The following is a 12,154-nucleotide window of genomic DNA, read 5'->3' as shown; positions in this document are numbered from 1 at the left end:
CAGATGGCATAAAATATTTATAAAATATGTACTAAATATTTATAATATTTATTTTTATATTTTATAAACATTTATCATAACATTTAATAAATGTTTTTATGGTTTTAGATTTGATAGATCATAAATATTTATCATAAACATTTTTCATAAATATTATAGAAATATTTCCTACGTATTTTATATACATGATGGAGAAAGATTATAAAACTCTTTATTCAAAATATTGTTAAAATATTTATTACATATTTTTTAAAATATTTATTAAATATTTTTTAAAATATTTATGATAAATATTTATTAATATTTATTATAAATATTGTGTGCTATCTTGGGATATTATATATATATATATATATATATATATATATATATGTATATATATACGAGGTGTGTTCAAAAAGTATCGCGAATTTTGTGTTTTTTCAAAAATTATTTATTTATTCATGAATATCTATTTTGTCCCCTTCAAAGTAATCCCCATGAGATATTATACACTTGTGCCAACGGTTTTTCCAATCTTCGAAGCACTTCAAAAAATCATTTTTTTTTATCTTGTTCAGCTCCTCCTTCGATGCCGTCTTTATCTCGTCAAGCGTAGCGTAACGTCGTCCTTTCATGGGCCTCTTCAGTTTAGGGAACAAGAAAAAGTCACAGGGGGCCAGATCTGGGGAATACGGTGGCTGCGGCATCATTAGTGTGTTGTTTTTGGCCAAAAAGTCGCGCACAAGCAACGATGTGTGAGCAGGGGCGTTTGGTACGAATTTCGCGGCGACCCGTCTCATGCCCAAATCATTGATAAAAATCGAATGGCACGAGCCAATCGATATGTTTAGGTCCTCAGCAACTTCTCTAACGGTGATTCGACGATTGGCCAATACCATTTTCTCCACTTTATTAATTTTTTCGTCTGTTGTTGAAGTGCTCGGGCGTCCGGCACGCTCTTCGTCGTTCACATCTTCTCGGCCTTCTGAGAACATTTTGTACCACCGATAAACGTTGCTTCGGTCCAAGGTAGCTTCTCCGTATGCCACAGTCAACATTCGGAATGCATCCGCGCACTTAATTTCGTTTTTCACACAAAATTTGATCCATTTTTTTGAATAGGTAAAAATCGAAGACGATCCAAAACACGTGCAAGCAAAGCAGCTGTCAACAATTAAGTGAACATTCAAAATGGCCGAGCTTGTCGGCATAAGTGAGAGACATGAGTACCAACATAACGCCACAAAAAGATCGAAATTCGAATATACGTAACCCGCGAAAATTCAAAATTCGCGATACTTTTTGAACACACCTCGTATATATATATATATATTTATTATATATTTTTATATTACAATAATTTTTTTATATATTCTTTAAATAATCATTATAATAAATAATAAATTCAATTTTGTCCACATTGCGTTATAATTGTGTGAATATTATTACAATGTTGAGCGAGACCGTACTATACTTTAATTCTAAGGTCGCTATTATAGAGAGTATAGATTGTGCGCCGGGGGAACGACAATGACGCAACGATGCGCTCGAGTTCCCCCACGTGATCACTATAAGCTACACGAAGCATGGTCGTTTCTCCGTGAACACTGTATGTTTACTCGTTTACCTCTGCAACGTTCTTGCGGCGCGTGGCTTATTTTAGGCCTTTATTCGATCGTTATTGAGTGTGTTGAGTATTAAATTTGTGTTCGGTACGGCTTCTATACAGTGGCTTTCCTTATTTTTCTTGACTTGTCCTGTCGTATATATGCTGTGCCAGTTTTATAAACAGAGAAACGAGGATATTAACCTCTCGCAGCAAAGAATATATCGTACCCAGATAACATTTTTTGCTAGCAAGTTTTGCGCGCGATGTGCATGCGAACTTTGTAACAGATTTGCATGCGTTTTGTTCGTAGAACGTGTTACATCGTGTATATTGCTTACAAGTGGCTAGCTCATGTATTGTCCGATACACCAGCATATCACATGCAAATGGATACCATTTTGCATGTGATTTGCTGGTGTATTGGATAATTATATTTGCTCGTAAGTTGCTTGCACCCAGATAACATCTTTTGCGCGCAAAGTTTGCGCGTCTTATGCATGTAAACTGTGTACGCGATTTGCGTGAGTTTTGCCAGCAAGTTGAAATTCTGTAATTTCAGATTGAAATGGGTTTAACAAGTGAGTGCTAACGCCACCGCTAGGCGGCCACGCCGCAGGAGATTTTCTCGTGAGTTGAGTGCGGCCACAGGCATTATATCTAGGCGCCACCGCCGCTAACTCGTCAGCTCATATACTTTAGTGACACTTTGAGGAGCTGCTTTTTGTAACCTCGAGACGAACATTCGCTCTCATTCTTTTCAAACATAGCGTATGTGTGAAAACGCTGTTCCACATAAAATTTTATATTTTTACAAGTAAATAACAATTTGTATTGTTATTTAATCTTGTACATAAATTAAATGTTTAATTCAAATTTAATCTTTTTTTAAATCTTTTTTAACAAAAAGAATACAAGAAATATTTTTTTTGTAAACTAAACATTTATTACGTTTACATTAATGTATTCTGTTTTAATAAATCTATCTGGGTTTGCATCTTATTTTTCAATCGGTCTTAATACTATATTTTTGATGCGGAAATTCCGATCAATTCAGATTAACTTTTTTTAAATTGGTTTTAATAGCACATTTTCGTCAGGGTATAGCTTATTGAGATCGCGCGCAAAATGTGCTAGCGTTTTGCGTGCATATCGCTTATTGAGATCGCGCGCAAAGTGTGCTAGCGTTTTGCGTGCATATCGCTTATTGAAATTGCGCACAAAGTGTGCTAGTGTTTTGCTAGCGCTATGACAACGCAGTTGGATAAGGTTTTGCTTGCGTTGTAGGAATCCCTTTTGCGCGTGATTTGCTGAACGTTTACCCGCAAAATGTTTTCTGGGTAGGTAAGACAAAAAATCGTAATTGTAAATCGCATCCCATAGCACAGACCTCCTAAGAATGTTCGTAGAACATCCTTTGGATAAAGTGTGCTGTTTGGAATGTACATAATACAACCTAACCTATATTGAACCCACGTTAATTTTCACGTGCATATGTTGGCGATGGCAATTTACTGTACACATGTTATTATGGTGTTTGGAAAAATGACCTTTTTACTAAAGAAAAGTTGAGTTTAATCAAAAGGATAGAAATTATTTATTTTTAAACTAAACAGAATTAGCTGTTTAAACCAAAATGTGTGAATGTAGTGCAGGGAAAGTAATCACCTGTAAAAGTTTAATAATAAATTATTGTTACCTTTTTGTTTAAATTCAACCACTATTACGTAAATAACTCAGTTATACAAATTATGTTTGAAAACTATCCTTATAATTATTAATGCTTAGGAGTGAAAAATTTTCATATCAACTGCTTGCGATTAAAAATGTATTTTCTGTCTTAATTTCTTATTCTTCTCTTTTGTTAAGCCTCGACACAAATTTCTATTTCTTTTTACACTTCCCAGGTAGCACAGAGAATTCAAAAAGAATTTTTAAGAAATTCAGGTTTATGTCATCAATTCTGAGTTTATTTTGAGATGCAAAAAGAATTCTTTCTCTGAAAAGTCAGAAAAATAATTCTTTTTGCATCTTAAAACAAATTCATAATTGATGACATAAATCTGAATTCTTTTTCAATTCTGTATGCTATTAGGGTTAACTTTTATTGTTACATATTGAATATTATTATGCTTGCATCCATAATTGTATTTATAATGTTACAATTGTAAATTGGAAAAAAATTAAAGTTTATGCATATTATACACTCGGTGATTCAGATCATCTGTATGAGCCAGCATATGCAAATAATCATAAACCTTTAAGACAATTTGTCTTTTACGATAAATAAAGTACACTATATATTGGATGACCTGAACAAATTATGAGTAGTTCCTATAATTATCTAAAAAAATTTGTCCTATACGAAAATGAACTTTAAAGCATCATTGTCATGAAAGAAAAAGAAATTAAAATAAACTTATAATGGATTTTCATTATCAATTAATTCGAGTCAGTAAACTTTAATATATTGAAAATATTTATGATTCGAATTGACCAATACTGAAATTCAACAATAATTTTCCTCTACACGAATTAAAACCAAACTGTTCATTTCTTAAAGTTTTAAATTATAGTATTCTTAGTAGTTTTTTAATTACAGCATATGCATTTATTTCTCTAAAATTATATCTTGAAGCATATTTTTATAACTTATTCTGATCAAAAGTTATTTCAATGAAGTAAATATTTTTTAACAGAATTGCATTCGATATTTTAATTGAAATAATTTTGTCATCCATCAAAGAAATATAGATTTATTTGAAGTAATAATTTATTTAATGTTAATTTATTTAATGTAAATTTTTTATTCTTAAATATTTAGATTTAAATAAATGTTTAGAAGATACTATTGGAATAAATTATTTACATTATTTAAATATATTCAAATATATATTCCTAAGTAATTTTTTCTCAATTATATTATGAAATCAAATTAAATATATACGAAACGTTTAACTTAAAGATTTATTAATATACAATTACTTTTACGATTAAAAAATATACTTCAATTTTTAAATTGGCAGGTTTTACAGACGGCAAGTTCTTCATACGCAAACGTTATATTGACTGTCACGTTCACAAAAACGTTATTTGAATTGAAATAGATTTTGTCACCAATTATTTTCTTCTGAAGTAAAATACGGAATCATGCCTAAATTAAAGAAACAAAAATTTTATAGTCGTCGGCACCGAGGCCGACTTATAAAAGAAATGTTACAGGACATTGAACTTGGTGGTAACTATAAAGAATCAGAAAATTTATCTGAAACGAGAATGTCAGAGTGTGACAATAATAGTAATGATAGACAGTTGCAAATAAACGAAGACATTCCGTTCAATTACAATAAAGCTTGTAACCGGTCAATACAAGAGGAAGTAGAACAAGAAATAGAAGAAGAGCAACAAGAAGTAAAAGAAGAGCAACAAGAAGTAGAAGAAGAGCAGGATATGAAACAAGAAGAAGAAACAATCTTACCGAACGAATACGATAGCGAAGATTCAATGGAATCGGAACGCGATGTTGATAACAAAATAAATATTGGTAGATTGCAGACAAATCTAGTGCAATGGAGTCATGCAAACAATATATGTATATCTGCCGTAACTAATCTTTTACACGTATTAAGAACCGAAAATTGTATGAAGAGCCTTCCACAAAATGGTCGAACACTTTTAAAAACACCTAAAAAACGGGAGTTATTCAAATGGAACATGGACTGTACTGTCATTTTGGAATAGAAAAGGGCTTGCAGCATATAATTGAACTCAATGATGGCCTCAGGTGTCTACCAGAAGAAGTACATTTATCTGTTAATATAGATGGACTACCTCTTGCTAAAAGTTCCAAGAGCCAACTATGGCCTATTCTTGGGAGTTTTAGAAATTTTATAAATAAGAGACCATTTTTAATTGGAGCCTTTCACGGGTATGGGAAACCACCAGGCATTGAATTATATTTACGAATGTTTATCGAAGAAGCTGAAAACCTAATTCAAAATGGCTTTACTTATGCTGGCAAGAACATTCCATTCATAATTGATTGCTTCATATGTGACGCTCCTGCGAGAGCTTATGTTTGCTCTATAAAAAGTCATAGCGGATTTTATGGGTGTCCAAAATGTGAGACTAAAGGTATCTATCAAGGAAAAGTAGTATTTCCAGAAATGAATGCTTCGTTGCGTACCAAAGAATCATTTATCAATCAAACCCAAATTGAACACCATACTGGAGTAAGTCCCTTGTTAAAACTTAACATAGATTTCCCAATTCCCCCACGATTATATGCATTTGGTACTACTGGGACAAGTGAAAAAATGCTGAAATTAATGACCGGAAAATTAAATCCAATGAAACTGGGAACACAACAAGTTCTCGAGATTTCACGTAGACAACTTGCATTAAGAACACACATTCCATTAGAATTTGCTCGAAAACCCAGAGCATTAGATGAGCTTGATCGAATGAAGGCAACCGAATATAGAGAATTTCTCTTGTATACTGGACTAATAGTTCTTCGTAAAGTCGTAAGACAGGACATATATGAGCATTTTCTTAAATTATCAATAGCTATACGTATCTTAGCAACTCCTGAAATAGATGTAGAACAAAACAGGTACGCAAAAAATTTATTACAAGAGTATTTTACCGACTTTTTATTATTGTATGGAATAAACAATGCTACATATAATACACATGGATTGTTACATCTGGCTGATGATGCTTTACAATGGGGAGCATTAGACAAATTTTCCGCATTTATTTTCGAAAACTACTTGCAAGAAATCAAGAAAATTGTGAGAAAAAGTGATAAACCTCTTCAGCAAATAAGTAACAGAGTTTCTGAATTAAGAAGAAATTGTGTTACCGTTGAAATTATCGATCGCATTAATACCTATAAATTAAGGAGAGAATGTTACAATGGACTCTTGATAAATGATTGCAGACCGCCGATGTACTACTGTGTCCAAAAAGTAAGGTGACATTGCATTTATTTCGAAAATTCTTTATTTATTCTTGCAAATCAATTTCGTCCCCTTCAAAGTAATCCCCCCCTGATATAATACACTTATTCCAACGGATTTTCCAATCTTCGAAACAGTTGTAATAATCGATTTCAGGAATGGCCTTTAGCTCCTTCTTCGCAGCGAAACGGTGTCCCCGGAGCGGCCGCTTGAGTTTGCTGAATAGCCAGAAGTCGCATGGAGCCAAATCAGGTGAATACGGTGGTTGTGGAACGATATTAGTCGAGTTTTTGGTTAAAAAATCACGAATCACCGTTTCGAGTCGATAGAAGAGATTCAAGCCGCTGCGAAGAAGGAGCTAAAGGCCATTCCTGAAATCGATTATTACAACTGTTTCGAAGATTGGAAAATCCGTTGGAATAAATGTATTATATCAGGGGGGGATTACTTTGAAGGGGACGAAATTGATTTGCAAGAATAAATAAAGAATTTTCGAAATAAATGCAATGTCACCTTACTTTTTGGACACAGTAGTATACAAAGATTCAATTCCAACATTTTACAATTACTACAAAAGCTCCTAATAACTGCTGCATAATGAAAGATGATAGTATTGTTATGGTAGAAAATATTTGCCATCGTAATAATAGTATTGTCATTATTGGCAAACTTGCGAAAAATGGAAAATCGTTTTTTAATTCTCCAGCACCATCGACTTGCTTCGGAATAGTACAATTTCCTGGCGAATACAGTTCTTTGAGATCGTTTCCAATTGAAAATATAAAAAATAAAGGCGTCGTTCTTCCTATTTTTGAACATCGCCACAACAATATCGTAATATTTCCATTGATACACAGTCAGTAATTATCTATTAATTATTTAAATATTTCACTATATACATAGATGTCTTCACGATTTTGCATTGTCCATTTTATGGAAGAAAACACTGTAGAAGTTGTGCCAGATTTTTGGATTTGTACATCAATGATACATGTTGCTGGCCCAATACTACTTTCCCCAAGAAAAATGTTGTTCGTAGAACACTTCCCAATAAACATTGGAAGATCTACAAGTGCAGAGTCCTCAGCACGTTTGGTACGCAATACAAAATATAACGAAGAATATTTTAAATTAAGTATATAATTAATAAAATTAAATGATAAGTTTGAAATATATTACATATTCATTAAAGATTCTATTTCAATTTATATTAAATCATGACTTTAAAAAGCCGATAATTGACTGGATTTTAACATAAAACCAATTTTTTAGACGATTTCGATACAGCTCAGTCAAATTTGAAAGACGCCGAAATTTCATCGGATTTTCAATCAAAAAATGTAAAAGCTTTGGGAAAACGATTATCTAAACGTAATCGCAAATATTATAGTAACAGCAATTCATCAGATGAAACAGAGAGCTGTACAAAGAAAAAGGCAACATTCCTGCACAATGCATCGAAGCCAAACTTCACAAGTACAAGTGCTACAAGTAATTCGTCAAACGATGAAGAAGAAAAGGAAAATACGCTTCCGAAAAAACCAAACGTACAGTTACCTAAAGCCTTCGCAGTTACCAACGAAAAAGTTGTAAATGCAAATTGTGAGGCTCCTAGAAAAAAGATTACTTTTTCAGCCACGAAGTCACCACAAAACTACCGCAATAGCGTTACAGGTAAACATATTAATTTATTACTAAAATTATCAGTTAAAGTAATATTTTAACTTAAATATAAATAATAAAAAATTGTATAAGAACAAAAAATAATAAAAAATTGAAAATTGCTATAAAAATCAGATAATTATTTATAAAATATTTACGTTTTATAAAATGTACAATCGAGCAAAAATTCTAGGATAGTAAATATCTTTAAAATAGGCTTTACAAAAAAATTGAAAAAAAATTGTTTAAGACATTAAAAAAATGTATTGACTGGTGATGAGATTGAACTTGGAATTCATGTAAATAGACACGTTATGATTAGCTTTCTTTCTAATCTTAAGTGAAAAGGAATAAAACATGAGAAAAGTGTTTAACATTTTCAAGTATTTTAAAACTCACAGTTTAATATTTTCAAGTATTTTAAAACAACTCGAAATGTGTTATCAACTGACATGATGAGTTAATACATTTTGTAATGTCCAATAACGTTTATTTGAATCTTTTTTAAATATTTTTGAGATATTTTCCCGTCTCAAATTCTAATCTTTCGAACTGTTAAAGCGCAGATAATTACTTAATATATGTTTCCTCGTTAGATGATGCACAACCAGGATGCAGCAAGAATATGTATCAAGAAGAACAAAGAATAATATCCTCAATTCCTCGCAAAGAAACATTACTAACAACATCAAACTATATCGGTGAAAGTGGTAAACTATTTAATTATTCTGATCCTACATAGAGAACATACTTATTATGAGTTTATAATTAATTTACAATTTCTTACAGAATTCGAAAAACTAGTAATACGTGACTTAATCAAAATAAAATTTGATGTTAAAGAAATACGGGACGTTTTAGTGCCAATAGTACAAGATATTTTAAATAATCCTCAAGAAAACTTTCGCGAAAGGAACATCAGGCACGCAAGACAGGAAGAAGAATTGGAAAATATTCTGCCTACATTTCCATTCACAATTATGCAGGATTGGTATGATCTAGAAACGTTGTTGTCTAATAACACGGTCGCGTGTGAACAACTTGTAAGTGTTCATAAAAAAAAATAAAAATCATAAAAGTATACACAAATGTTAAATTTTAATTATATTTTTCTTGATTCTTTAAGGAAAAAATGTTTTCCACTCGAGGTGGAAAAGATGGCAACGATATGATAAGACGAATACTTGGAGCTGTGTTTTCTCCACAACTTTCAGCGATAATTTCCTGGCAAGGAAGAAAAAATAATATAAAACTGCAAGGAACTATTGTTGCACGTACGATATTTGGTAAATATCCATATTTTTAATAGTTGATAACAAAAGTCGACGATTAATATTATAGAAAACTTACCTTTTCATTTACAGTTATCGTGAAAAAGAAGTTTAAAATGGATGACCGACAGATAGAGCTTACTGTGATAAATTGGTTCCGCCGTTCATCGAAAGGATTAAAAAAAATCCAGAAATTAATAATGCTGATTAAAAGTTTCCTCTTCTGGACTAATATTTTATGAGTCTGTTACATGTCAACAGCCATCCGGATGGTCTGATATATATAAAAGTAGTACCGAATTAAAAAAAAAACAAGTTTTAGTTTGACCGAAGAAAACTAGATTTGAAAATGAAATTTGGAAATTCCTTCCAAATCTTGTTTTCTTCGGTCAAACTAAAACTTGTTATTAATTGGTATTAAGATGAAAAGTTTAAGACTCTGTCTTATTCGCAATATTTGATTGGGCTTACTTTTTTTTTAGAATAAGAATTTTTTTTAGATAAAAATGTGATTTATTAAGTATGTATTAAGATGAAAAGTTTAAGACTCTGTCTTATTCGCAATATTTGATTGGACTGTTTTACTTTTTTTTTAGAATAAGATTTTTTTTTAGATAAAAATGTGATTTATTAAGTATGTATTAAGATGAAAAGTTTAAGACTCTGTCTTATTCACAATATTTGATTGGACTGTTTTACTTTTTTTTTAGAATAAGATTTTTTTTTTAGATAAAAATGTGATTTATTAAGTATGTATTAAGATGAAAAGTTTAAGACTCTGTCTTATTCGCAATATTTGATTGGACTGTTTTACTTTTTTTTTAGAATAAGATTTTTTTTTAGATAAAAATGTGATTTATTAAGTATGTATTAAGATGAAAAGTTTAAGACTCTGTCTTATTCGCAATATTTGATTGGACTGTTTTAATTTTTTTTTAGAATAAGATTTTTTTTAGATAAGAATGTGATTTAACTAAGTGAACGTGAAAAATAGCACGTCGATAATAAGTAAAATGTTACTATTGTTAATTTATTGCTTTGCAATAAAAAAATTAAGATTTTTGAACAAGAACAAATAATATGTTAAATATTGCAGTATTAAGAGTGTATCGGACGTACAGTGCAAAGTTAATTAAATTTCAAAATGTATTTAAATATTTACACTTTAAATAAACTATATACATATAAAAGTTAAATAGATAAGATTATATTTTTATTTAATAACACATTTTTATAATTATATTTATTCTATTTGTTATTAAAAACACAACTATTTGTTACAATATTAGAGAAATCTAATTTTTTGTACAAGTACTTTAAGTATTCAAGATGATTTTATACAAAGTTTTGTTGTCTGTTTAGTTTTCTGTAAATAAATTTTGTTTATTTACAGAATTGATCCCCCATAGCAAAAACTTGTCACTGTGATATTACATAGACGTTGCTATGTGACAAGCAATTAGTCACAATGATATTACAGTGATGTCATAGTGACATATATGCGATTGTCCGCACAATTTACTTGTGACTTTGTGAGCCTATTGTGATAGGTCACTATATTTTTTGCTATGGGGGATCTATGCATTGTAATAAAGCTTTACATAAATTATCTTTAATATTTAAAATACTTAAATACAAAAAATTTATATTTTTCCATTATTTTTTAATTATGTCCTAACTGTGTCCGTGTTATGTCCGGTGTGAACATTTTAAGTACGTCCTTAGAACGTACTTAAGGTGGGACATGGGACATCCCTAGTACATCCATCGGATGTACACAGGACATCCGATAGTCGTTCTCAGAACGTCCTCAAGTCTTGTACCGGACGTTTGATTTGCGTCCTTCTTACGTACATGTGTTGTGTGGGCAGCTCCTTCCATGTATCCCTACGCGGTGGAATCCACAAAATACTGTAATAATCTATAATTCCATAACGTGGGAAATTGTGGTATCCACAATTAATAAGCGCGGGAATCTAATACCGCTGTGGACATCCACAAATCCGTAGCGCGAAAACTTGTGGACATTGTGATACCCACATTACGTATTTGTAGTCTATCACCCTTTGTGGTGACAGTGTTAAACTTTGTGGGTCGCTATATTAAGTTAATACTAGTTATTTTAATTATAATAAAATATATAAAAGATATTAAACCTATGATTCTCACGGTTTTTAAGTTAAATTGTAAGACTGTTTTTCTTGTTAATTGTAAATAAAATATCTTTGTTATGTTTGTAACGATAGCAGGTAAATTATATCTCTTTCTTGCTCGCACGCCAGATTATAACATATTGTTCCGTCTCTTTTACTTGCACACCCGATCACGTGACGTCAGTACTCTCCGTCTCGCTCACTCGCACACGCGGCCACTTGACGTCGGTTTTGTTCTCCATCTCGCTCGCTCTTGCGCCCGGTCGCGTGACGTCACGAGTAGCATCGCGCGGGCACGTGCGCGTATGTGCACGCCGAAAAGTGGGGAAAATACGTGGTTCCGACTGCGTGGGCGGCTGGAGGGTATAAATACGGAGCCACACCAGGAAGGAGAACCAGTCGGTTCCAAATCACCGGTACCGACACTCCGGGAGTACTCGGAGTTCCTTGGCTGGGTGTTCTCGGCTTCCTTATACCGGGTGTACTCGGTTTCCTGAAAGCCCTTGACACCGGGTG

At 32.0% G+C, this 12,154-nt stretch overlaps 1 protein-coding gene across 1 annotated transcript; it reads left to right on the top strand.

Annotated features, from left to right (window-relative positions):
* The first annotated feature begins 4,801 nt into the window (after nucleotides 1–4,801).
* On the top strand, nucleotides 4,802–7,450 carry LOC120358099. The gene is made up of 3 exons (XM_039450817.1): nucleotides 4,802–5,180; nucleotides 5,288–6,561; nucleotides 7,087–7,450. Exons 1-3 carry the CDS (start codon nucleotides 4,802–4,804, stop codon nucleotides 7,414–7,416), a joined length of 1,983 nt encoding a protein of 660 aa, XP_039306751.1. The 3' UTR covers nucleotides 7,417–7,450.
* Nucleotides 7,451–12,154: the final 4,704 nt, after the last annotated feature.

This window comes from Solenopsis invicta, chromosome 6, assembly GCF_016802725.1.
Source record: "Solenopsis invicta isolate M01_SB chromosome 6, UNIL_Sinv_3.0, whole genome shotgun sequence".
Classification (NCBI taxonomy): Eukaryota; Metazoa; Arthropoda; class Insecta; order Hymenoptera; family Formicidae; genus Solenopsis; species Solenopsis invicta.
Note: the sequence above shows the minus strand (reverse complement) of the source record. Positions and strands in the feature narration are given on the sequence as shown.